General features: G+C 38.1%; 3 protein-coding genes across 6 annotated transcripts in view; all 3 read right to left on the minus strand.

Annotated features, from left to right (window-relative positions):
- ano11 (anoctamin 11) overlaps window positions 1–8,920 on the minus strand; it is a 16,104-nt gene extending 7,184 nt beyond the window's left edge. The window contains exons 1-19 of one of the 2 annotated variants that reach the window (XM_043223984.1): window positions 8,289–8,920; window positions 7,782–8,040; window positions 6,236–6,353; window positions 5,957–6,150; window positions 5,765–5,872; window positions 5,522–5,658; window positions 5,365–5,422; window positions 4,969–5,079; window positions 4,716–4,881; window positions 4,416–4,506; window positions 3,904–4,000; window positions 2,989–3,132; window positions 2,423–2,560; window positions 2,196–2,294; window positions 1,958–2,060; window positions 1,572–1,683; window positions 1,427–1,481; window positions 809–906; window positions 1–35 (exon numbers count right to left, since the gene is read on the minus strand). The exon at window positions 1–35 is cut by the window's left edge and continues 102 nt beyond it. In XM_043223984.1, coding sequence (XP_043079919.1) covers window positions 1–35; window positions 809–906; window positions 1,427–1,481; window positions 1,572–1,683; window positions 1,958–2,060; window positions 2,196–2,294; window positions 2,423–2,560; window positions 2,989–3,132; window positions 3,904–4,000; window positions 4,416–4,506; window positions 4,716–4,881; window positions 4,969–5,079; window positions 5,365–5,422; window positions 5,522–5,658; window positions 5,765–5,872; window positions 5,957–6,150; window positions 6,236–6,353; window positions 7,782–7,913 — 1,996 coding nt within the window. In that variant the 5' untranslated portion in view covers window positions 7,914–8,040; window positions 8,289–8,920. Of the gene's footprint in view, window positions 36–808; window positions 907–1,426; window positions 1,482–1,571; window positions 1,684–1,957; window positions 2,061–2,195; window positions 2,295–2,422; window positions 2,561–2,988; window positions 3,133–3,903; window positions 4,001–4,415; window positions 4,507–4,715; window positions 4,882–4,968; window positions 5,080–5,364; window positions 5,423–5,521; window positions 5,659–5,764; window positions 5,873–5,956; window positions 6,151–6,235; window positions 6,354–7,781; window positions 8,245–8,288 lie in introns of those variants that run through there. The other variant, XM_043223985.1, reaches the window with a different exon arrangement.
- An 818-nt stretch (window positions 8,921–9,738) lies between these two features.
- Window positions 9,739–22,069, minus strand: plekhm2 (pleckstrin homology domain containing, family M (with RUN domain) member 2). 3 transcript variants are annotated; one of them, XM_043223979.1, is made up of 20 exons: window positions 21,938–22,069; window positions 20,941–21,047; window positions 20,735–20,844; window positions 20,164–20,263; window positions 19,955–20,042; window positions 19,300–19,474; window positions 17,942–18,001; window positions 16,464–16,731; window positions 15,444–16,199; window positions 15,266–15,335; window positions 14,941–15,031; window positions 14,784–14,848; window positions 14,619–14,707; window positions 14,399–14,531; window positions 13,669–13,859; window positions 13,517–13,582; window positions 13,237–13,396; window positions 12,623–12,802; window positions 12,396–12,512; window positions 9,739–11,334 (listed from the first exon to the last, which is right to left on the minus strand). In XM_043223979.1, exons 1-20 carry the CDS (start codon window positions 21,995–21,997, stop codon window positions 11,197–11,199), a joined length of 3,024 nt encoding a protein of 1,007 aa, XP_043079914.1. In that variant the 5' UTR covers window positions 21,998–22,069; the 3' UTR covers window positions 9,739–11,196. The 3 variants fall into 3 exon arrangements, with proteins under 3 accessions (XP_043079914.1, XP_043079916.1, XP_043079917.1); XM_043223981.1 differs by lacking the exon at window positions 17,942–18,001; XM_043223982.1 differs by lacking the exons at window positions 19,955–20,042; window positions 20,735–20,844; window positions 20,941–21,047; window positions 21,938–22,069.
- Window positions 22,070–22,738: 669 nt separating this feature from the next.
- On the minus strand, window positions 22,739–26,431 carry ddost (dolichyl-diphosphooligosaccharide--protein glycosyltransferase subunit (non-catalytic)). Its single transcript, XM_043225468.1, has 11 exons — window positions 26,166–26,431; window positions 25,845–25,955; window positions 25,669–25,755; window positions 25,480–25,583; window positions 24,767–24,861; window positions 24,587–24,680; window positions 24,349–24,497; window positions 24,045–24,192; window positions 23,801–23,921; window positions 23,413–23,519; window positions 22,739–23,313 (listed from the first exon to the last, which is right to left on the minus strand). Exons 1-11 carry the CDS (start codon window positions 26,398–26,400, stop codon window positions 23,164–23,166), a joined length of 1,401 nt encoding a protein of 466 aa, XP_043081403.1. The 5' UTR covers window positions 26,401–26,431; the 3' UTR covers window positions 22,739–23,163.
- Between the last annotated feature and the right edge of the window lie 666 nt (window positions 26,432–27,097).

Below are 27,097 nucleotides of genomic sequence, written 5' to 3' on the forward strand. Positions count from 1 at the left end.
ATAAAGCCCGTTTTTGTCTCCAAGCCTTGATTTTACTGAAAAGCGGAAAGAGGGAAAGAATGAGACAACCAAAGCAATAAATACGCCGTTCTGTTGATGATGACGATGATGGCTCTTCTGAGGCTATTTCTAAGTCTAAAATAGAACTCTGCCCATTTGGAAGATCCGGTTTTGCCTGAGTTTGGCTCTGGTGATGCATTATTGATAAGGGAGCGCTAAAAGCTTCTCCTGTGTGACATTTATTCTGCTAAACCGCTAGGACTGCCGCCTTAGAGGAGAGACATGCTGCAGTATTGGCAGTGCTACAGTCATCTGTCTGCTCATTGCACCCTACAGTGGTATCTGCAGATGAATCGATATACAAATCAATCATTAAAAACTGCTAGCTCACATTTATGCATTTGTTGCTGCAGGAAAACACACAGCCCATCTGTGATTGTAGGGGCTTGTTGTTTTAAAAAATAAAATTATATTTTCTATCCTACACCCATAAATCTAACTCTAACAGAAACGTTTTGCAGTTCAAGATGTTCCTTAGAATGTTTATTAATTATTCAGTATGTTTTCCACAATGCAGGCTAGAACTGACCCACACATACACCTCCACAGATGATTACTGTGCCAACCCTGCAGCGCTGACCTACACTGCTGACTTGCTTTTCTCAGAAGACCAAATGAAATCATTTCGATTCTGCAGTGTTGAGACTTAAGTCTTCTACCGTGAAGTCTTCTATGGTTCTATGGTACAATAGGGTTTTATTTGCAGCTCCAATAGATATGCTAGTCGGGCTCTGAGGGAGAAACGTACGGGATGACAAACTCCTGAATGTTGTTGATGAGTTGTTTTCCCACCATGATGATGCAGAGCTGCTCAGCCAGTTCTATCAGACAACCTCCTGGTCCACACTGCAACCACACACGCACAATCATTAATATTCTTTTCAATAAATCTCATATGCTCATAGAGGCTGTATTTTTATATATATAAAAAAGAATTTTATAAAAAAAAACTATTTTGAGAAATATTGTAATTTAAAACACTCGCAAACTACTCAAGATCAAATGATCCTTCAGAAATCATTCTAAGAGGCTGATTCGGTGCTCAGGAAACATTTCTTGTTATAGATGAAGATGAATTAAAAAAGTTCAAATGAACAGCAAATGACTAACTTTTGCATAATGTAATGCCTTGCTAAATAAAGGTATTATTTTCTTAATAAATATTACTGACACCAAATGTCTTTCCAAGTTGTAATCTGCTATTGTTTTGAAAAAGCAACAAATACAGTGCAACCTGCTATGGATGATTTGCCTTTATTACAAGGCTGGTTGGAATATATGACTCTGATTTGCAAACGTTCTTACAAAATATTGTTGAGTAATGACCACTAATCTGTAATCATAAAACTGAAGGCAAAGCACTCACATCCTCATTCCGCATCCCGAACAGCGTGCCATAATGACCAGGATAGCCCACAAATCTGCAATAAAAGTGCACTAAAAGCTTTGATCTGGAAAATGATGGCATTAAAAAGATTGCTTTATTCTGGTAGGTTTATTTAAAAGGTTACCTGCCCTTGAAAAATGCTACATAGAAGGGCGAAGAGTAAAAGTTGACAAACTGGAAGATGAAGACTTTGAATGTAAAGGCATCTTCATATTGTGTCTGTGTTCTGTGCATTTCTATAGGGAAAAATGTTTCAGGAAGAGCTTTATTTGGGGAAACAAGATAAATTAGACTTATTTGATGTCAAGTATGTGTCTCAAAGCTTTATTGTAACTGCCACAGAAAGCAGGACTAAGGACTAGAGTCCTAATGGCTTATTGATCCTCAAAGCAAGTGTGGATGGGCAGGTTCATTACCCTGAACCACACAAAATGGCAACACTGGCCTGATTTGATTTAAAACCCTGGGAATGTGTTGTTTTATGGGGTCCGATGTGTGCAGAAAATCTACCCCATTTAGTGAGCTGTTCTGCCAGGGCTGTGTAGACCTGTCCCATCAGCAAGATCAAAGCCAGGTTCACCAAAGTGCTGGAGATATTGGCAATATTCCCAGCCTAGAAGGAAAAATGTGTGTGCGAAGTGGATTCAGAGTTCAAGAGCTACTGCAGGTGCAGAAGAGATTAATGAAATGGTGCAGTACAGTAAGTTATCTCATATTTTAATTTAATGCAGATCGATGGGGTGCCCACCTGAGTACGCAGAACAGAACTCCCAGTTTCAAACATCATTACACTCACTATACTGCGGTAAATGATCACTGTCACCAAGAAGATCATCACTACACACAGCTTGGAAAACAAGTTGAGAGAAAAAGGAACCAATTATGGTTACAATTATGGCATATTATCTCCCCACCAACTGGCCAATTAAAATTTTGTAGCTCTATTAAACCTCTGATAACTCAAGTGGATCTCACCATTATAACAATGACCATAGAGCCGGTCAGCATCCGTGAAATCCGGGCCTTTTCAGGAAAGTATGGTTCCTTTACTCCTGTCACTGGGTTTTCCTCCATTGCAGGGGCCATGGCAACAAATTCAGGACGTGGTGGTTCCTGCTCACACACACAAAAAAAAAAAATTATATATATAAAATTGTTGTCAAAGCTGCAGTCTGTAAATTTTTGATTAAAAATGATATAAAATCAATATTCGATAAAGTAGTTTGTAATACTACTCTTACAGCAGCTGGAATAATTAAATGTCAAAAAATCATTTTGATGGCGGATTGTAATCCAGAAAGCATTATATGAAATGATATGAGTCGCGCTGGAATACAAGCCACGAATGGGATATAATTCCGCAAGGAACTATAATAACACGTTTTTAAACATAGATGGCGACAAAGTGACTGCAGCTTTAGGTAAAAATATCTAAACATCCTAATTCTAAATGTTTGCTTCATAAGGGTATTGCCTTATAGAGTTTTTCTGCTGTGAAAGGGGCAAAAAAAATTCCAGTAACCAAAAACAAAACGTCAAACCTCCTCTTCTTGGAAATCCATGCAGTCCCAGTGGTGAGCGAGAGTGGCGTTCTTGCGTTTCCAGTACTCCAGGAATGTGACAGCCCACAAAGACATGAACACACTGAAGAAGACGGTGCCGGGATGATCAAACAGATAGCCCACCTACAGGAGAGTTGAGATCAACCAGCTGTTTTAAAAAATATATCACGTAAAAACTGAAATTCTCAAAAGTCATTTTTTGAAACTCATTTAAAAATCAGACATTGCATTACCATGGAAAGGTACATGAAAAATCTAATTTCAAAATGTTTTCATTCATGAATTATAAAAATGAATGTTTGGACAGTGCACTGTAATGTCTGTGTTCAAAAATGTAAATGACGGCTAAGGGGTTAAAAATATAAAAACAATTATTACAATTCTAATATTGGTTTGCTATTTTAATTTACTTTTAAATATTTAGAGAGTTTTCATCTGCAACTACTCCAGTCTTCAGCGTCACATGATCAGTGTTGAAACTGTGTTGAATATTTTTGGAACCTGAAATACTTTTTTCTTTGATTGTTTGATAATTAAAAAGTAAAAAAAGGAAGAAAAATGCATTTATTTAAAACAATACAAGTCTTTACTATCACTTTTTATCTATTTAATAGAGGGGTGGGGAACATCGATCCTGGAGGGCCACTCTCCTGCAGAGTTTAGCTCCAAACCTGAAAAACCCTGCATAAAATATACCTAACTGCATCCTGAAGACCTTGATTAGCTGGTTCAGGAGTGTTTGATTATTGTTGGAGCAAACCTCTGCAGGGACACTGGCCCTCCAGGATTCAACACTTCCCACCACGGATTTTCATAAACTACTGTATGCAATCATATCGAATGCTACAACATTGCGTCTTTCCCACACCAACAATACTCAACCCAATTGATTACCTTGGCCATGGGACAGATGTCTGACATATTCCAGGGTTTACATGTTTCACACAGAGGACACATTAGATAAAGTCCTGCACTCTCACAGATTTCCTTCCTGCAGATGGCAAACGAAAACAGGCAACAATGGTGTAAATGTGTTGATCAAACAGAAGAAAGGTTGCTAGAAGCAATAGTATAGTTTTAAGTTAAGATCAATAAACCAAGGAAACAAAATGTACAAATTAATGCTTCTAGGACATAAGTACACATAAAATGCTTTGCTTTACACTCTCTGATTCTCATTATTTTACTTATTCTGAGGTTTAAACTGCAGTAAATATTTTTAACTCATCGCTATAAGTCCTTCAAGTACACACTGTCAACAGTTGCTATAGTAACAAATAGAGGTCATAAAGCCTATGATATGACAGCATTTCTGATAGCAGTAGCTTAGAAGAGCAATAGATGTGTGAGTCACATTGAGCAGAAAGAATTTCAGTGTAGCAAAAGATAACAAGGGAGATACTTACGCTGGAGTATTGGATCCCATTGTCAAAATACCCGAAACAAAGACGCATGTCCCAACCAATGCAGCAGGCAAAAGCCAGGCTGTGTAAAATCCTGTGAACAGCACAATTTAGTTATTAATGGTTATTGTAATTGGAAATATATTTACAGTACTTGTTTATGACACTAGCAATGCCGATATACAAATATGAGACTGTATTAATAACAAATATATAAAAATAAAATAATACAGAATAAAATATACACCTGTAATATGCATTACGCATATGCAAACATGAATAAGATCTATGGTGCCTACTCACCCAACCATGCAAAATAAAGTGCAATCTTCTCTCCAAAGTATTCACGGATGTGATCTAGAGGCTGGTACTTATACCATTTTAACCAGTTGGACCAATAGTGGTATAGCACCTGCCTCTTGTTCAACTGATTAGGCTGCATGTCACAACCTGGAAGCTCAAAAGGGCCCTTAAAACAGAAAAACGTTGACAATGTATCACGTTTTAATCACACATGTTTTAAGTGCATTGCAGTATATGGTGTCTTGCGTCTAACCTCATGCAGAGGGAATGCACCCGTAAAAGCCCCCTCATTCAGAAGACGAGCGACTCCAACTTCTGCACGCTTCCTCCTGCCATACACAGTCCTTGCTAAGATTTCATACACCTGCCATGAGCACAGGTGCAAGCAATTATCACAGACCCATTCCATCATAAACACTACCATTCAAAGCTTTAAGTCAGTAAGGTTTTTTTTTTAAGAAATCTACATTTAAAAAGAAAATTAAATAAGAAAAAGCATTATTTGAATCAAATGCATGCAGCCTCGTTGAGCAAAAATTCTTACTGACCCCAAACCTTTGAATGTTAGTGCATGTAATCATTTGTTACACTACTGCAACTATGCGACACCCAATTCTGCTTTTCTCAAGGCTGTTTAGTGCACACTCACGATGCGGTGTCTTTGTGTGTTCGTGAAGTAGCTTTCACGGTCATCTGAGCCCAGAAACCTGAAAGTCAAAGTAAACGGCTGTTTAATCTGTGTAATCCGTTTCTGCAAACAGATGATGATTTGTATATTTCTAGCAAAAAAAAAAAAAAAGCCTAACTTTTCCATTTTGGACTTGCGGAAGGCACATGTGTAATAGTCCACAGGACGGTTGGGGACAGAGTCTTTCATGATGTTCGGCACCCAGAGCTTCTGAAGAACTCGAGCAGAAGTGTTGAAGTCTGGGTGCGGCTGTGCCTTTAAAAAAAAAAATACACAACTCATTTCAGTGCTCACTTCACTTGGTTCTATTGTTATTTTGAGCCCTCTGTACTTGAAGTGGGATGGTGAACATGGCTCTGACCTGCAGGGGTGCTCTAAGACATAACTCCTCAGCGTAGTATACCAACACATCCCATGGAGCATGGAGCTTCAGATAGTGTATACTCTTTTTCACGCTGGATGATTCCTCCTGATAATAAAGAGAAAACCATTACAAACAAAGCGGTAAATGCTATAAATGGTACCGCACTCAGAAAATGACCCAGAGCTTAACCTTTTCCATCAACAGCCCAGCACACTGGAGGTTTTGGATGAATTTGTCCCTCCATCGGGCCAGCTGAGCTTTTCTTCTTTCTGACCTGGTCTCCTCTTGTGCTGCTTCCACTGCCTCCTCTGTGCCCTCTCCTTGCGGCTGTCCTCGACTTCGACGCTTGCGACGCACCTTCACCTCCCACACTAGAACAAAGTCTGAGGAGAGAAGGAACTGGCTTAATAGGACTACTTGGGCAGCAAGGCAGTTGGCACATTAGTATCGTTTTCATCAAACCATTACCTATTTTCGTTTGGCCGTCTCTGAAGTAGTTGCCTGAGGTGTGAATAGGTGGGCTTGAGGTCCGCTCACATTGGACATATATGGGGTCATCATCCTTATCATTAGCCGCAGTATTCAACTGTTATTACAACATGAATATATTTCAGCATCACAAAACCAAAAGAAGCTGTTTTTCTATAATTTTTTCTGTGTTAGTAAAAATAGTATTAGGTACAAATTCTCTTGAAAAGTCATACCTGTGATCTGATTTAAGGCTTTCGCCAGCAAAATACCACATAGGGATAGTTCTCACAAAATGTCTGAAAATTTACCATAAGACCAACTAAGCATTCACTGCTCACCAATGGATCCCTTGCAGTGAATGGGTGCCGTCAGAATGAGAATTCAAACAGCTGATAAAAACCTAACAATAATCCATGACTAATAATTAATTTGCATGACTCTGGTCCATCAACTATATCTTGTAAATTTAAAAAGCTGTTTGTTTGTAAGAAACAAATCATTTGAATCATTTTAACTGTTTGTTTCTGGATAAAAAAAAAGTCAATTAAATCAAAATAACTCTTCCACCAGTTCTTAGTTCAGCCAGCTTAGGGCCGTGTTTTTTTATTTTTCTTTAAATCCAGTAGAATCCAGAGGGTGAGAAAATGTTCAGCAAATAATGTAGTTGTTTTTATTTTTGTTTGTTTTTTGGAGTGATCTATTTCTTTCACTGAGAAGAAAATCACATGGCGGGTGGCATTACCAGATAAATATTTTGCGTAAAATTGCAATAGCGATCATAACTCAATTAAAAAATGTAATCAAATAAAAAATGTATCTGTTAAAACTCCATTAACTGTTGAGAGAAAAATTAGAATTATTGATTTATTGGTTTGAGCTTTATATATTTCGACTTATTGTTGAATTGACCATCAATATAAAGTGTGTTCTGAAATAACATCAGTGATGATAAACGGTTGTGTAATGTGAAAAGAATAAAATGAATCAGTGTTTTTGAAGAAACAGGTTGAGTGAATGATTTAAATGACTCGTTAATAAAAGCTGTCACTTGTTACCACCTACTGGTGCAATGATGTAACCTGTAGAAAGAGTCGATGGAAAAATCACCACTACGCACAGACTGACAGTTCCTCTAGAATACACAAACACTGACAAGTGATATAATGTACAAGTCCTGCAGTAGGACTTCTGCTCAGCCAATCAAATCCAAAGTTGGGAGCTAACTGTTGTAAAAGACAATCTGAAAAATGACAACTATACTAGGTTTTATTGAAATAAGACAGGTAATAAACAATTTCAAAAAAGGATAAAACCCATTAGCAAAAATATAATCAATAAATCCTTTATAAATAAAGCTAAATACTGTATTAACATAAACTACCATGACCATACCAAGTCATGTGCTAATTAGACAGCAATTTTATCACATAGCACAACGAAGTTAAACAATACTATTACACACAGCAACTAGAACTCATTTTGATGAACGAATCTCTCTCATAAAGTATGCATAATACCATACAACGCACATCAGTACACTCACATATCTTGGAGGGATGAAGCCCCCATTTTGCAGGCTTCCATAACTGTCTGGACCATGAGTCTCGCCGCTGTTGTCCAGATCCAGCAGAACCTCCCGGTCCATCAGGACCTCAGGGTTCCTCTTCTTCAGCATGATTCTCAGAAACGGACAGAATCAGACACTGAGGTGGAGCTAGAAGAGATCAGTTCATTTAACTCGCATTCAGAGCCACGGTACAACAGATCTGTGTACACAGTCCCACGGTCCAGTTCAGGCACTCCTGCAGAACACCAGCGGTCCAATAAATTATGCACATATATTAAATCTGAGATAAAAGTGTAAGTGCACCCCTCCCCCCTAAAGAAGAGCTGCAAGAGAGGAGACGGAGGAAATGCACTAAGTGCCTCTATAAGAGGATGAGACAAAACAAGGGCAGAAGTGGGTCTGCAGCATCTCTGCACTCCCTCTCTCTCTCTCTCTCATTCACTGCATCCCTCAGTCTCCTCAGCACTCAAGAGGGACACTTACCGTAAATCCTCTGGCATACGAGCCAATCCTTTCATCTTCAGCAAGGAAAAACACATGTAAATACACTTTACGACAAGAACGCATATATCCTGTTTCCTGTTAAAGACAGATGGAAAATGCAGTGTCATACACAGCTAGACATTATTCATCTGAAGTGATGATCAAATTTTTAATGCATTAGGATTCCACATGAATGCACTGAGTATAGACTAAATGCACTGAATTGTGTTTTAGGAGGAGCATAAATCTTACTGCCTAAAGATGCACAATTTATTGGAATGAAGGACTGACCATCGCAGTTCAAAGATGTTAAATGTGGGATTGCCAGGGATTTGCAAAAGAAAACATTGCCGTCTGAAAGTTAGGAATTGGCCTGGTCCGAGAGGAATACTGCTTTACATTGCATTGCCATTATTTTCATTGTGTATATATATTGCGCTAATCATTAACACTTAACAGCAATTTATGGCTGCTATTAGCCATTTGAATTGTATTTGCAGACTTCTGGGTCAGTCTTAAAAGCTGCATGCTTGGCTGAGAGCCACAAATAGCTCATATTTCTCACTATTCATATGCAAGAGCTTTGTGAGACATTTAGAGCACAAATGATTGGCACAAATAATCTCTGTATGTACCATGTGATCCTTTTTCCATAATATGTCCCCCATCCCATCCCATCCCATCCCCCCAATCTCTGTGGTGCGTTAATATTTTGATGTTACTGCGGCAGTGCGGACAGAGAGGGGAGAGAAATAAAAACAAGGGGTTGGGTAGTTAAAGTGAGAGAGGGTTTGAGCACCTTCTGTCCATTGAGTACAGAGTAAAGAGACAAGGAAGCACTGCAACTGGAAAAGCAACAACGCAACTTGGCTGCAGAAATCCACCACCACATATATTATAGAGGAAAGCAAGAACATAACTGGAAATGTGGGTCCAAATTGTACAGAATGAAATCTCTAAATGCATGCCTCACTAAATGTTTCTGTAAATGCATGGAAAGTAGCACTAGATATTTAGGGTTTCCTTAAAAAGAGGTTGAGGAAAGAATTACGTGAAACATGCTAGAATTTTGGATACCTTCATATTGTAAACAAACCTATTTAGGATGTTTAGTCTATAAAGTGTGATAAAATGTTTCTGCATATGAAAAACATGAGCTACAAGAGGACTTTAGTCAGACTAAAACAGAACAAATCAGTTCTAATGTGCAATGCTAGTTCATCTATTAAGTAGATATTTAAGGAACATTTCACCCATTTTCATATATCATCATTTGCTTATTTGTTCCAAACCTGATTCTTCTGTTTAACACGAAATAATTTATTTTAAAAAATGTTGGTAAACAAACAGTTTCTGGTAGCCAATATTCTAGTTTTAAAAGGATTGTTAATGAGCACAAGTTTTCCCCCTTTTAATGTCAATGTCAATGTAATCATTCATACCTTCACCATTTAAAAAAAGTCATTTTTATTCATATTTGTTATCATGTTATGCCATCTTCCAAAATGTACATGCAGCATTTAGTGTATCTGAGACATTAGTGTTAGAACAACATAATGGACTACTGTAGGCCACTCCCATTAAGAAACAAAAATTAAAAACAAAAAATAAAAACCACATTTAACAAACAACTTCCATCATTGTCCAGCAATGTATCGTTTAAAATCACTGTTGACTGGAACAAACTTCGACATACCTGAGATTCCGCTTCCATTTATCACAGTCTGTCACAGATCCACATTACTCAAGTCCGCCTTCTTTAAAACCACTCTACATTCTTAAAACTACTTTACAGTGTATCGCTGGATATGGTACATTATACCACTGAGTAAGGGACTGGGAATGGATTTGATATTTGAGTTAAAACACAGCTGATCAGAGTTAAAAAAACAAAACAAAAAATAATAAAAAAAAAAACAACACACACACACACACACACACACACACACCAAGAACAACAAAAATAATAAAAATTGCTAAGAGGACCTTAAACAATTGACTAGAAAAAGAAAAAAAAGTTGACTTGTGAATGCTTATGCATGATCAGAAATCATTTTAATGCCAATTAAAAAAAGAAAAAAGAAAACAAAACGATCAATGTGCAATTCTGAACCTTGTGCAATTCTGCTGTAATCAGCTCCTTCACTTCTAAACTGTGATTTTAGTTAGTAATGATATTTTAGAATTGTACATCCCTATTACAGTATCTCAATGCCATCTGATCCTAACAAATGATTTCAGTCTAATATAACAGCAGTGATTACAAGCTGGTACCGTACCATCACTGTTAGAAGTGCTGACTGATATTAGATGTCTAAATTAAACCTGGACCAATTTCCCATTTTCTCTGTGCGTGTGTGTGTGTGTGTGTGTGTTTTGAGTGTCTGTGCCAAGCTGCCATGCAAACCATTACTTTCAAATAATTAACAAAGCAGCCAGCTAATACCAAAGGTGTAAACATAACTAAAATTCTCTTTCGCAAGTGCTCACAAAGCAGTTTGTACCTCTTTACATAGTACAGGCATTTACAGTATCTGTCCATAGACTTTGTACAAGGAGTAAAAGGTTTTTGTTTTGTTTTTTTTAAAAAAAAAAAGCTTTTGAGTTATTACACTATGTATTTACACTCTGCATTGTCTGATCACGTGTAATACAAGAGAACTGCTAGACCTGTCTTTTTGATTTCCTGTTGCGGACTTCCACTTGTAAAAGCCAAAGCCTTAATCATTACTCCTTAAATATTTGTGCAAGGCAAGTGTAAACAAAGTCAGGCCTCATTATCTGTAGATAAATATCATATGAGCCCATGTTTTTTCAATATCGTCTCTGGTCAGGAGAGCTCACAGAGTCTGCTTGTACCTACATAAACAGTAGGTTGGCCGGTGAGCCTGCGGTGATGAAAGGGTCGTCAGCACCACGGTTCTCTCTCCGCTCGACCTCTGTGTAGGCTGTCACTCCTCTGCCACGCACTCTTCATCAGCTCCAGAGCTTCCCTACACCTCTTCTGTACCGACGGGTCAGACACCGGCTTACGAGGGAGGCTTACCTAGACACACGTAAAGAAATTCATGTTGTAAATCAATTAAATAATTATTTATTTGATTAAGAATACAGTAAAACAGCAGTGTCATTCAGTTTTTAGCAACCATTTAGCATTAATTTCAGGGCTGCACTTTTACAATATGTGTACTTTCAGCATACCTAGCTAAGACCGTTCTTACGAAGGGTAGGGTTAGGTTTAGGGGCAGGCTCAGGGTCAGTACATAGTTATTATAATAACTATAAGAAGTAAATGCATGAGTAAAAAAAATTGTACATAAGGAAAGGACTGCAAAATAAAAGTGCTACCTAAAAGTGTTGCTAATCATTTTTGAGAATTTTTTGCTAGAATATTTGATTAATTCAAATAATTTTTATATCAATTATATATATTTTTTATAAATATTTTACTGTCAATTTCAATCAATTTAATACATCTTTGCTGAATTTTTTATTTAAATACACATTAAACTTATTAGAATTGCAGTATGAGAATACAGTTGAACAAAAGCATCTGACTCCTTTCAAAAAAATGTCAAAAAATCATTAAAATTACAGTTGAACTCAAGTACAAAAAATAAGCAGGAAGAGCCTCATATGCTAAAACCCTGTTGAAAAGAAGTGCTTAGCTGTATACGTACACATTTTGTATCGTATAGGCATTTCAGCATTTTGGGGAAAACAAAAACAAAAAAAAAAAAAAAAAAAAAAATTTTTAAATAAAGTCTCAGGGTGGATTAACCAGGCAATCTGTATATTTTCTGAAAAGACGATGTGATTAGCCCACGTCTCGCCCCTAGTCAGACACCACTACTTCATTTAATGGCAACAAAAACAGAACAATTGTTTTTTTTATATTATCAAAAGTTTCAAATCTTCTTGTCAGTTTTAAGTGCATCTCTGTGGCAGAATTATAGTGCCATATGCTGGTCTGGCGTGTATACTGATTGATTTTGTGTGGACACATATTTCTTGAGACGAGGGAAAAAAAGATTGGATATGGAACGCTCTGGCTTAAATATTAATCTACAGATGTAATTAAAAAAATAGATTTTTGTGTTTTCTTGCCTGGTAAACAACAGCCCAAGCTTGACTTAATTCTGCTAGTAGCCGATCCCGCTCCTCACATCCGCTGAAATACAAAACCCATGGGGGGAGAAACTGAGCACGATCCTCTGCAAATTCCTGCAGACATAAAGGGGAATTAGTGCAGTTAAAAAAAAATAAATAAATAAATAAACAAACAACAACAAACATCCATTTCCTGAAGCACAACAATCTGAATGAACTCTTACAATGACACAGTATTCTTTATCCTCTTCCAGACAAACAGCTGTCACATCGTTCAGATCAGCTCCTCCTAGAGAACGGAAAAAAATGGTCTGGCAATCCTGGTGACATGTGAGCAACTTCCTGTCTGTGAGTACAAGGCAACACGGAATACAGGGTGCAGGAGCTACTCCCTGTGGAATAATCTGAGAAATAAAAATACACAATAGCAGTCAACATCTGGGGAACGTTCCTGTACTAAGAAAACATCTACAGCATCCACTTTAAGCTGGAATGCACTAGTCAAACATTGTTTAAATTTTTCTGCCCCACTTTACAGTCTAGAGGAGTTCATGCTAGTTGCTGGAAGGAAGAGCTAAAATGTCGGCCATAAAATGCAAATGGCATGTCTGGAACTGATGAGGAACAACACCACATTTTCATGTGGTGACTCTGCAAGCATTTGAAAAGCAGTCTCACACGTTTTGCCTAAATGCACCAAGTCCAAAAAAAAAAAGGTTTAAATAAAAAGTGTGAAATTTAAATCACACTTGCCAAAAACAGCAGAGATCTTGTCTTAAAGTGCTTAGCAAAAACTTGCAAAAAAATTCTTGTGTATGTGTGTGTAATTGCAACTCACCCCTTTAGAAACAGACTGGCAGAGCAGCTGCATCCATTCTGCCATCTCCAGTTCGTTTTCTGCACTGAGCTCTAATGGAGGATGTTCTGTTAGAATCACTTGAAAAGCATGAGGCTTCTCTGAGCTGTTTGAGCGCCTGCAACCACCACAGTGCCCTCCCCTTCAAAATAAAACACAATAAAATAACTTGCAGATATACAGTAAATGCTCATAAGTGGGCATCTTTCATATTGAAAAAAGTTTTTAAAGGTGAAATCTATGAACTGGAACAACAGCTTACCCCATAGTAACAGACATCAAAGGTGTAACATCTGTTCTCTCTGCATACTGATACAGGATGCCGTTGCTGCAGAGCAGGAGATTTCGATTCAGGACACATGAACAGCTTGCAGAAACTCTGTTGAAGCTTAAAAGCACCAAACCTTTTTATACCTGAGAACCAAGTAACAGCTTTTCCATACTTCCTTCCCCAAATAAGTGCTCCCAGCACGGTACAACAGTGCCCCCTCTTTAGTGCTACTGGATCCTCTGGCGCAGGACGGAGATGTTGGTGAAGCTACTGCTGCATCCATTGGGTCCTCCCAGTGAACCAGAGAATACAGGCGGATGCTCATCTCAGATAACTGCACAAGGTCAACAAGACAGATTTACTTTATACAACAATAGGAAAATCAAGCTCTTTTTTTCAGAACATGATACACAACTCCTTGTTCAAACTCTGGTTTTGTTTAGGCTGGATTATTACAATGCTCTCTTAGTAGGTCTTCCAGCCAGTTATAAACATCTACAACTATATAAAAATAATTGTGTAAGCACTGTGTCTGCTTTAAAATCATCAGTCTAAAATTATAAAAAATGTTATACGAGTTACAAATTTTAAAATTATAATCATACTTTCATATAAAATTATTTTAGTGTATTAACATAATATCAATTGCATTAATTATAATCCATTACTTTTAAATCAATCTGCGTCCCCCTTGGAAGTTTGCTGAGGGCCTGTGGTTGAGATCCACTGGTCTAAACTGTATGATCATTATAAATGATTTAATTGTAAATGCATTTTAGAAAGAGTCAGCATAAAGAGCCAAGATTTTCAAAGTGAGCCACTGCCTGCCAGACTCTCATGAATTATTTAGGGTGATAGATCTCCCCCATTTACCTCACACTGAGTCTCTTGGCATACAAACTTAGAAAGAGCCAGTTTCTCCATGGTGGCGTCAGTGAGAACAGAGGGGTAGGGAGGCTCCCTACAGCCATTTTCCAAGGCCGCCTTCAGCACAGTCAGAAACCAGCTGAGGAGAGAACATGAACAGATCCTCTTCAAAGAAATGCATGCTAAATCAACCTCATGGGGATACGCTTTAATTTAAAAAACGTACACGGTCAGAGATGAGTCGGCTGTGTCCAAAAGGAACTGCCGTCTTCTGTTAGTGCACACCAGAGTGATAGTCTGCTGGTGAAGTCCAACCTAAGGCACAAACAAGGGCTCTAATCATTCTGCAGCATGTCAAACTGATCATTTATGCTTCAGGGTGTTTACTCACAGAGATGTAGTCTAGCTCGTTATAAGACACCGCCTCCTCAACACTATAAGGCTTCTCCGCTGCCCCTAAAAATAAATGAGACACAACAAATAATGCAAGCAAGCACTCTTGCAGATGTATAAACAATGCCATGCTCTTCCACTGCAGGTTTACTGACCTTTTCGCAAGAGGTAAATGTAGCAGTCCGTCAACAGCAGATACAGAGGCTGCAAATCTCCTTCCATATGGCCTGTGCTCATTCTCACCATCTGAAAGCAACGTACAACGCAATAGGATGCAAATCAATCAATAGGATAGCAGCAGTTTACAATACAGGTTTACATTTCATTTGAATATCTGTCACTGCATCACAGGAATGAATTACATTTTAAAATTTAAAAACATAAATGAGCAAATAGGAGTTTGGTATGTACTTTTACGCTGCTGCATAGACACAATGTAAATACAAGTTTATTCATTCCATGATGTTAAATTAAACAGACCTTAAAGAGCTGTTCTTCATTCTCCCTGAAAACGTGAATCATGAGCAGCAAAAGGTGATTGTTATCCACCCTGTACAACAAAAAACAAGAAAACAAATACCTTAACCTCATAATAAATCACATATTGTGTCAACAGAGATAGAATTAGTCACCGATTACAATCAGTTTACAATCTTACTTAAACTCTGCAGCATGGGAGCATTGTACTGCATAGTCTTTTTCTTCCTCCTGCTGCTTTTCTTCTTTACTCAGTTCCTGAGCTGACGTCTCTACGGGGATGGAGGGATCCTGCCCTGTAGCTGGTCTCTCTGCTTCTCCCTCATCTTCATCGCCAACAGGAACATCCTGCGACTCGCCATTCCCTGCAAAGTCATTGTGCCCACCACTCGAGGCAGCAGGGTCTGGACTCTGGGAGGTAAAGCAGTAGAAGTCCGCAGGTGGGAGGGGGGCCTGCAGGAAGCTACGACTTGGGTCCGGAGGTTCACCGCCCGAGTCCTCTCGAAAGGGCCGCTGATGGGGTGGTCCATCATGACTAGTGGAAGTACCATCCTCTCCCTCCTCACCTTCACTCCGCTGCCAGGGCTTCCCATCCAGAGAGCCGTTCAGCCTATCCATGACGTCACGCAGCGGTTCGCCCACACTGTCCATAGAAGTGTCCGTCATTTCAGGAAGCCTCAGCCCTGCCTCCGGGTCTTCATCTTCTCCTTCTGGTCTCCCATTCCTCACAGACTCTGAGCCAGGACCATTAGACCCCTCCAGAGAACCCCGACTGTCTATATTAATGTTATCAACTACAATGTCTCTCTCAACTACAATCTTAAGACATTCCTCAGTGTCAGCCATTTCTGAAGAGATGACATTCTGTTCGCTGCTCACAGAGTCTGTCGACCCTCTTCCCCGTCGTTTCTTACCAGGCCTTCTGCGCCTTGCCATTCTGTAGCACAAAAAAAAAAAAAAAAAAAAAAAAAACAGAAAAATAAATTAAGCTATCAAATGTTAAAACTATTTAGCATTATGTCATTGTAAAATAATCAACAAGAACGTTATATTTAAGTGGAGCTGGAGGGTCAATTAGAGGTACCAAGTAGTATCTTTTTCCACAGATGGTCATTCGAATTAAATTAAACTGGACTTCCTCCAGGATGCAGGGCAGACATACTACAATCCTACACAATTAGATCTAATGCTCAAGACACACCTAATGACTTCCAGCTCAGTGTTGGTGATCTCAGAATCCTCTGTTGTTGAAGCATGACGGCTTGCCATGTGCACTGGGGTGACGTCAGCTGAAGTGTTAGTGTCCGAGTCCTCGTTGAAGGGATTGTGCCGAAATGTAGGGCTTCGTGACAGAGATGTGGTTCTTATGGTACCTGCAGAGGCCCTCACTACAACACAATCACTGACAACAGTCTGAGGGTCTGATCCTGAGGAGCGGGGACCACTGACTGGATCGGTCAAATCTCCCTCTGTCAAAAAACGCGAGCGAGAAGAGAAAACTCCTTAGACATGCACGTGTTAGGAGATCATTAGAGAAGTATTGCCAGATACTGAATCATGACACATGCACAGACATACAACAATTATAAGCGGTTCTGTCAAATGTTAACAAACATGGCATCTCAGTTTCTCAAAATTTGCCTCTAAATATCTGAACATCAGTTTCCATGCATTTAGTTTAGTAATGCATGTCTGGAAATTTTTTATTTATTTTTTTGCCACAAAGCTGAAGTGCAATATACATAATAGGATTTTTATATGATCTAGAGTTGTCCTACAGGGTCGAATTAATTTTAAGTTAATTAATAAAAATCACCATTAAGAATGTTATACCAAACATACCATACAATCATAGCATACTAGCATTTAAAAGTCTGGGATTGGTAAGACTTTAGTAAGGCGGGTTTTATTTAATAAAAAGACATTAAAACAGTAATATAATGGAAAATTACCACAACTTTCTGTTTTCTATTTCAATATTATTTCAAAATGTCATTTATTGTAAATGTTAAAAACAGCTTCTTAACATTTTTATGGAAACCATAAAATTTTTAAAGATTCTAAAATGAAAAGAAAGATATTTTTAAATAGAAACCTTCTGCAACATTCTGAATATCTGTCACTGTTAATCATAATAATGCTTTCTTGCTGATTAAAGTATTGGTTTTATTTTATACAAATGTTAGTGATCAAATTTTAAGCAGTAGCATGAGCTTGAATCATGAGCTTGTTCAATAGTCTGACCATTTTTTAGAAATAAATGTATAAATTTTAAATTTGATCATTACAGCCATGGTTTCAAAAACATTAAGTAAAGAATATTTGCCACTGAATGTAAAGCTTTAAAAGCAGTAAACATGCAAACCAACTGCCACACCACCACGCAAAAAAAAAAGCAAGTTCCAGCTGCCTCAGGCACTGCGTATGTTTTAGTATCATCCCATGCAAACCTTGCAAAAGCAGAGGGTTTGGTTGTGTTTAGTCTAATACAGAGACCATATTCACCAAAACCCATCTATGAACTCATCACAAGCACACTGCCTATAGCAGCTTCTGTGCATGAGAACAAACATGCGCTGAGTGAAATGGCCATGCGATGCTGGTTAGTAGGTTTGTACCAATGGATTGGCTGGGGTTGCGGATGTTAGATTGGGGAGGGGGGAAATAACCATGTCCCACCTTCCCAGTCTGCACTTGGCAATGACTGCAACACAGGGAAGATGTCACCAAAATCATAATCTAAAAAAGGAGAAATAAGATCATCAATAGAAAGAATGATGAAATGAATGAAAGAAGAACAGAAACTGAAAGAGACATAAGGTGAATGTGAAACTTGGCATATGAGGAACTAATACATACTGACAACCAAAAGAGACGCTGTGACATAATGAGCACTGAAAGGTGTCATTGAATGAAATGAAAGCATTGACGTGTGATCAAGTAAGGTCACTGAGATTTCTGAACGCTCAGAGGCCTCATCTTTTAGATAAACAATCTTTAACAAAAGATTACGGTCATCTTGGTCCAGAATAATGTTATGGCTCTATTCCACAAAGTGGGACGAGTCAGTAAAGTACAGTACCATACCGTACCGTACAATTCGGGTCGGAACAACCTGATCCAGCTTGCGTTTCTTTCCACTGCCATCAGTACCCTTACTTGATAGGCATGGTTTATGCAGGAAAATAGCAATCAACAATAAAGTGCGGCAATAAGCACCACCAGTTTTAATGAACAATAAGAGACTTATACAAAAACAAAAACAAACAATTCAGTCAAACCTATGCTACAAAGTCAGAGCTGTACTACAGTAAAGTTCAAAATAAATATATAAAGTCAACATAACTTTGTGCTCAGCCAAAACTACACGATCAGGAGCAAATAATAGATTCATAAGACAATGAATATCCGTTTAATATAACCAAATTGAATTGTATCGCAGGTTTAGAGACATTAGAGCCAGCACCAAATGTGGAAAGGACTAGCTGAGCTAAGGCTGCTTTCGTGGATTCATGAGCAGTCAGTACCCGCAGATCGGCTGGAGCTTCGAAATCGGCATTGCAATTTGTTCTTAAATAGGTAGTAAGCGCAGATGAGTTTTAAACAACTACATTCTTATCTAAAAAATTCTTAAAACTACATTGATGAAACAACAGTAATGTAATATAAAAAAATGGATGTTTCACAAACCCATAAGAAAAGACAAGAAAACATATTGTGAAACAGCTACTCTGTGTGAAAATATAAAAGTATACACTATGTATTTTTTGCATTTGCGCACACTGATGTAAATAAGCCCAATACAGCAGAGTGGAACGAGCGAAGAAGAAGCTTTGTCCCTTGTCAAGTGACAATTCTAGTCAAGTTCTGCAGTCAACTTTTAGCTCCACCATTTTGGAACGTTTTACTGTGCTAGACACCGCTCGGTGGAAACAAGCCATTATATCAAGTAAAATATATAAAAGTGGGAAAATAAGAAAGAGAAGCTGGAATATTAAAAGACAGAGAGAAATGGAGGATGAATCCAAGCAGCTCACCTTCACTGGATGGAGCAATAGCGCTGTCGTCCCACTCAAGGTTAGTGGAGGTGAGGGATGTGAAAGAGTGCAGAGACAGGCTATCAGAGCTTGGCAACCTCTCCTCAAAATCCAAAAGATTCTGGGGTTTGTAGTATTCTGGCATGTAAGGAGCAACATCCAGATATGGCACATCCTGTCACAAACAAAAAAGAATCAAGGATTAGGCAGTGGAAATAAAGAAATCTTCTGATAAGGAAGATACAGAATATAGTATAAAATGTAGTAATGGAAGAGTATTTTTATATTTTAAGTGAGTGGTTGATATAAATATCTTTGGTAAGAGTATATTGCATATAGTACTCTATATAATACCATTTTCAATTGTGGGTTTATACTTACACTAACATTGCATGCCTTACATTGAGAGACAACGTGATATTAATATCTATTTGTTAATATTTTTTAAATAAATTGTCACATTGTAGAGTGATTTAAAATGAACCACTGAACGCAAGATAGACAAAAAACCTCAATAATGCACTCTCTCATCTTTGAAACAGCTCATAAAGTCAGTTGTTGGGCACTAAGCTGCATAACATGATATGTCCTGCATGAGACACACCAGGTCTAGGACATACAATTCTAGACAGGAGAAATCAATGAAGAGTCATACCAATTCGAGGTCAAAGCGAATGAATTCCAGCCCAGAGACAAGTGTAAGAAACAGAGTGAGATGGTCATGACTGCAAACCAGTGCATTTCTGTAAAGGAGGAACCGCTTTCACATATCACAAAAATCAGATGACTGCTTTGAGGAAGCTTTTTTCCTGTGGTCTGAAACCACAGAAGAACAATAGCATGTATTATTTCAAAGTCACTCACTTGTAATAGTATTTCTGGAGCAGTCCTTGATTCTCTTGAAAAAGTCGGAGGTAGCTTTCTAAAGAACTTTCACTGAGGGCCAAGTAGAGCCAGGCACGACCTGAGGAACAGCAGCATAACAGTCACAGTTAACTATGTGAAAAAGTTCTGAATACACCTGCAAACACTTCATATTTATATATTTCAAAAGTTTGGGGTCAGCAAGATGTTTAATTTTTTTTTTTTTTTAAAGCGAGCATAAAAATAGTTCTTTTTATACTCAACTTTAAATGTTTTTTGTATATAATTTTTTCATTTGAAAATATAATTTATTCCTATGATGGCAATTTTATTTCTTCAACAACCATTACTTCAGTCTTCAGTGTCACATGATACAAATGCACGAATAACATTTCTTATCATCGATATTGAAAACAGTTGCTGCTTAACTGTACGTTTGTGGTATTCTTTGATAAGTGGATTTTTTTAATACACATTTTTGCAACATTATAAATATATTTGCTCGAATATCAGTGCTGTACATTTAAACAATTATAACAAGTCATCATAGGAGGTAAAGGCTTGATCTCACTTCTGCCAAGATTGGTAGCTATGTGCTGAAGCTCATCAATCTGACGTACGGCCTCTCGTCGTGTGAAGTGTAACACGAGTACCCAGTAACCCGATGAGATGTCCTGCAGCCTTCAAGACGTAGAGAAAAGAGAAGATCGGTAAGCTTACAAACGTCTACTTAATAAGAGCTTCGGTTTGGAAAGGCTCTGGTGCAGTTTGTCTAACCCATAAAGCAGAGCATGATCCAGGTGTTCACAAAGCCGCTGAAGAACCCGGTCGTGATTCCTGATGGCTGGCGTCTCATCCTCACAGGCGGCAAAGTAACTCTGCAACTGTGGATTAAATGTCGAAAAATTGTCAAAAAGCAATGACTTGAATGTGAATGAAAAATGCATGTCCTATTTAGTAAATCTCTAGCGTGCACACGGCCATGACATTCCAAGCAATTCTTTTTATTCCAGACACACAACCTCTGGTAAGAAATGCATTTTCAAAACGGCCTTCACTGATGAAAGCAGAGCTTTTTGGTGTGGAAGTCCATTGCAAAACCATGAGAACGTACTAATGCCAAGCGCCTGATCAGCTAAAACCTGAAAAAGTCAAATGATTTCAAACGAGGGTGTGCAAGCTGCTAATTTTCAGAATAACGCTCAGCAGAAGAGCTCAAGAAACATAAAAATAAGCATCATGGTGTTGCAAACGGTAAAGATTCAGTAAGTTACTGCAGAACAAAAAGACTACACAAAGACAGGATGTCCTGGGATGGCCTCATAAAATAAGTAGTAAGATCTGTTTGTCCTATTTATAGGATCTCATTTGATAACGGGACTTGTTTACAGGGGCATCATGTCACTGTTTGATGTGTCCATGACGCAGTAAACGGTGTTGGCTTGTTTGCTTCACTCATGCCTGCATAAAATGACTTTTGAATGTTATTTTATGATAAACATTAATAACGATGAGCACACAATACAAACTGCAATAACTGAAAGTAGTACATTGACAGCTGTCTGTCTAACCTGGTACTAATTAAATTCGGATTTGTAAGAAACACTTGATGTTATTTCTTAAGATGTCAACGCGCTTGTCTTCAAAACACAGCAGGAGGGGGGAGGCCCAACTATCTTGATAGCGTAAACCGCAAAAACCTTAAACTATCCTTGAAATTATAAACTAGAGAAGGCGGATACATACCCTCGCTGCATGTATAGAGGTTTCTTACCTTCTTGACGGAGAGAGAGATGTTTTCGAGGATCCTGTCTTTGACTTTGAGTTGATCCATGTCTGCCTGTGATCTCTCTGCGGATGTCAGCTGACGCGCGCTCTCGACTCGCGCTTGTGTTCACAGGCCACGAGTTGTTTAGTGATGACGTAAATTTGTAGGCCAACCGTGTATTCGCCATGGGTTTCCGCCATAAGCTCTGCGCTTAACATTACTCAAGGATGCTTCCGAGCTTGACTCTGCAGCGTAAATTATAAATTTGTCACGCCTCGTTTTTAATTCATTAAACAGCTGTCTGTTTGAAGAAAACAACTTGCTAGCCAGTGGCTAAGTAAGGACTACAAGTGGTGTCGGTTTAATTCTACGTCATTCGTCGAGCACGTATTCTCACGTCTTTGTTTGAGGAAAAAGCATGTGAAGTGAATCTGTAACGCATGCGAAAAAAATCTGCATTGCTGTTCTTTCTTGCGTTAATAAAGTATAATAAATAAATAAACACACACACACACACACACACACATATATATATATATATATATATATATATATATATATATATATATATATATATATATATATATATAACTATTATTTTAAGTTAAATGTACATGTAGCAGTTGGCCTTAAAGAAACCTGTCTGTTCAATACCTTTATTCAAAGGATTATCTAGATTTTTTTTTTATTTTATTTCAGTCTCTGTCCGTTATGAAACATTCAAAGATTGTTTAAACCACTTGAAACAAAACCATAACGAATAGTAAAAGACACTTTAAAATTTGATGCAACTGAACAAAAAAAATGTAGTGGTGGAATGTCATAACTTTACTGTCTTCAGGTATTTCAACCACATTTTGAAAATCCATTCCTCTTTTTACAAAATGGTAGATTTCAAAACAAAAATTTCATAGCAAGAGCCAAAACATCAGTGCATGCTGTATCATAAAACCAATTCAAGTTGCCTTTTGTACAAATAAAACATGAAGTGTGCCCTAAATCACTATAAATTACCAGATTGCAAACCAGTAAACAAAAACATATCTTTTGTTAGACCACCCAACCCCCCTTTCAAAACAAATGTACAAATGTTGCTTTTAATTGTACTGGCACAACTCACCAAAACCAGCCCAAACCAACATATTTCAGATCTCTATTCATCATGACTACCAGAGGTCTGAAGACATTTTTGCTTTTATTTTTTCTTGCACTCCTCTTCACTGAGTCTTATTTTAATCAGACTTCTCTTTTTCTCTCATATGCAGAAAGACGACGCTGAAAACAAAGAGTCCTGCCATCATAGAGAAGGCACTGGCATAATATGGAAAGGCAGAGGGGATGAAGCGCTCGTACTGGGTATGCTGCAAGGGGCGCACAGAAACCTGTGGAATAACAAAAGAATCAGTAAATACACCAAGAATCTGTGCAAAATCACTATTTTTGGAGCAAAAGCAAGTTTTACAATCAATTCTGAATTTGACCTGGGTTGAAGAGTACAGGTGTGTGTAGCCAAGTCTGTTGTAGTCAACTTTGAACTGGAAAACTCCATACACATCTGGAAGCTTGAACTGTACACTGTATTTTCCACCTAAGCAACGAGCAGTCACATGTTTTAAATGGCATGCATCGTTATTTACATAAACTACCATTCAAAAATGTTAAAAGTTTTCAACAGCCATTACTCTTTTTACCTTTTTTTTTTTAGAATATGATTATAGAAAGGCTGTTTTTATTACAATTCGCTGGTAACATTACAAATGACTTTGCAGCAATTTAATTTATCCTTGCTGAACACTGAGCCCAAACTTTAAAACAGTAGAATGCATTTGAAAACTTATGCTAATTAAACAGAACATAATAACAACGCACCATTTTTCTTGAGGTAGGTTCTAACAAATGGATCGATTCTGACAAATTCCAGCTGAATGTCATCTCCATCAAAAGGCACCCACTTTCCTCCAGACAACATCTCAATCACGATGCTGTATTCCTGTGGGGACAATCCAAGCAGGGGTAGTAAGCCGAAAAAACTAACCAAGACAGAAGTCACGAATCACATCTTAACTGTTAAATAATTAAAATGCGTATAGAAATGATATATGCCATATCTCACCACAAGGTCAGTGATGGTGTAGGCAGCAGGGGGGGTGCTCTCTCCAACTGGATGATGGGTAACAGCCCCAACCCTCAGAACACCAGCCTCTTTAAACACCCAGCGGGACAGGGCCTCAGCCAGCTCCTGGTTACCAGTCTGCTCGTACCTAAGAAGACACACATCCCGCATCAAACCATCTCTAAACTAATAAAAACAATCCTTCTTGTCAATGTTAGTTTAAACTTCACAGTTGATCAAACATAAAAGAATCCATTTCGACCCAAGATCACTTTTAATGTCCGAATACAGTTACATAACAGACCTCTTCGACCCAGGGGCAGCCTTCTGCACAGGGGAGTTGAAGAAAGCGTCACTGAAAAAGTGCAGTGACCCGCTGAAAACCACGCGTGCATTGTTTCTTGCCTGCAGACCAGCGATCAGGAGGGTGTTCTTTCCAACTGCATGAGGATACTGATGAGCAAAACAGAGATTGAGGTGAAATTTTATTAATTTAAACAAAAAACTAAACAAAAACACATTGAAAGCTTTAAAATATATACCTGCGTGATGGGGCGATCGGGGAAGTAGGAATAAGAGGTGGAGGATCCTGTCAGAATATCCAGCACCAGAGAGTTATCTGGATCAGCCACCATGCTGAAAAAAGCAAGACGACTCATAATTTGATAGTCAGTACATTTTTGTAAGAGAGGCAGAGATCAGGGTATCAAAAGACCACTTACCCAACACCTTTGAACAGGACTGGTTTATCAGTGGGCTTGCCAACTATAGTTGGGGCTTTAAGAAGATTATCTGCGTCTGCAACAATCAGGGTGTGCTATAAAAAAAAAAAAACAACAGAACTTAAACGCACATGTCCAAGCTTCAATCCCTTTCAATCAATCACTTTTATTTACATAGCGCTTTTAACTATACAGATTGTATCAAAGCACTGAACAGCATCAAATAGGAGAATGCAAGGATAAGAATGTTATAATGACGAGATTGAACAATTTGTTATTAAAAGGCAGAGACATCTCTGTAATCAAATCGACGATAATCACTAGAAAGTAAGTGCCTTCAAACAATGATTTGAAATTACAGAACATACATGTACAGATATGGAAGTGGAATGTAAAACACAATATAGATTCAACATGAAACAGAAGTTCATTTTAAATCAGTAGGTCAAGTTCATCTTCTGTTATTTGTTAATTTTAATATAATCCTATTTACATGAAAGGGATAGCTCAACCAAGAATTTGTTTCTTTTACAATACGCTGCTTCACTTGACTATACATAATTAGGAAGAAAAGATTTATTGCTACTTCTATTACATTGTAACTTTAAGTAAACAAATATGGGATCAATTTTCACTTCATGTTAACTTTAAATATTTAATCTTTCATTTCATATATTCTCGAAGCTGTACCTTTTCTTCCACCAGTCACTTACCTCGCCAGGATCTGAAACATCATAGTTATGGTGGTCAATAACACCAGTTTTCTCCTCATCAAATTCAATCCCACATTCACTGCCTAGCTCTCTCAGAGGATCACCTGACAGAGTCAAAGTCATAGTGATATTACTAAATGCCATCATGCCAATACGTGTGCACTTATGCAAAACAAATATAACACTCACCAATGTCGGAGCTGGCAGCAACGAGAACGTTTCCTCCACCATCAATGAAGGCTGTAATGGTCTCCACATTTATGTTGCCCCCAAAATCTGTTCCATTGGAAACATGCAAACGTGGACATTCAAACATAAAAATGTCAGCATGACATAAAATCTATGTTCACTGTAACAAGACTGACCTTCCACTGATGGAGAGAAAATGATGAGATGGTCATAAAGGAACTGTCCATACTTGATCAATGAGAGCCCAGGATCATCAGCAGTCTTGAAGGTAAGGTCAAACCCACGATCTGAGAACAAGATGTCATTGTGAGTTAGGATATTTACAATGAATCATGCAACACCTTCCTCTGTCTGTGCAGGTACGCATGTGCAATCAGATCAACATAGACTATAAAGTGCATCTTCTGCCCCTATGAACACATTAAGCGTATTCTTAAAGGCTAACGTAATAATTTAAAGCGTTTTAGTGAGAAAATATCAGATAAGGTGTAGCTCACCTGCTAAACTGCGGAAGAAGATTGAATGAGTGTCTCTGATGTTGGGATTGTCCAGCAGAACGAGAGTCTTTCCGTCTCCTAAAACCGCCTGCAACATACACGCCACGGATAAAACAAACAGGGCGCCTCTGCCGAACCCACCAGACGACGCTGAGGCCATCGTAGCGCCTCGTCTTTTGCAAGTTAATGTTGCAGGAGTCGCGGTATCCCTCATTGACAAGCAGCCTATCGCCATTTTCCTCCTTTGGACAACGTCAGCGCTAACGCGGATGTGAACTCTGACCCAGAGCGTCAGCCAATCGCGTGCTGCCTCATGGCCTCGTGAATATTATTACAACGACACGGCCCTCAATAGGTAAATTCTTAATTTAATGTAATTTGTAGCCTTAATTACATTTTAATCTAAATTATTTTAGTGAATCGATTATCTGTACAGATACATTTGCAAAAAATGTTCACACTCTTTTAGTGTTTATATAGACATCTTTTTTTATCCACTGTCTTAAACCTTTATGACCAGCAGGGGTCAGTGCAACACAACTATATGCTTTTCAGAGGACTAGCCTCTGTATTATAATTATTTTTTTAGAAAACGGAATGTATTTGTTGAATAATGCGTTAAACATACAAATAAAATACGTTAAACTCAATTGTGTAAGTATAATAAGTGTATTTCACAATTATACTGATTATAATTTGTTTCCTAAACTGCATTTGAAAAAATAATAAATATTAATGATTATCAAAATCCATACATGTTTTATGTATGGTCATGTTCTTTTCTTTGTTTTTATTTCTAAAGCTCCATGAGCTATGAAACAACTGAAACCTGTTTTGAAGCTGATGTTTGGTCATAAATTAGCCAGCGACTTGAAAACACCACATGAAAGTGCAGTGTGCATTACGGCCCCTGGAAGCCCATTACTGAACAA

This window comes from Puntigrus tetrazona, chromosome 23, assembly GCF_018831695.1.
Source record: "Puntigrus tetrazona isolate hp1 chromosome 23, ASM1883169v1, whole genome shotgun sequence".
Classification (NCBI taxonomy): Eukaryota; Metazoa; Chordata; class Actinopteri; order Cypriniformes; family Cyprinidae; genus Puntigrus; species Puntigrus tetrazona.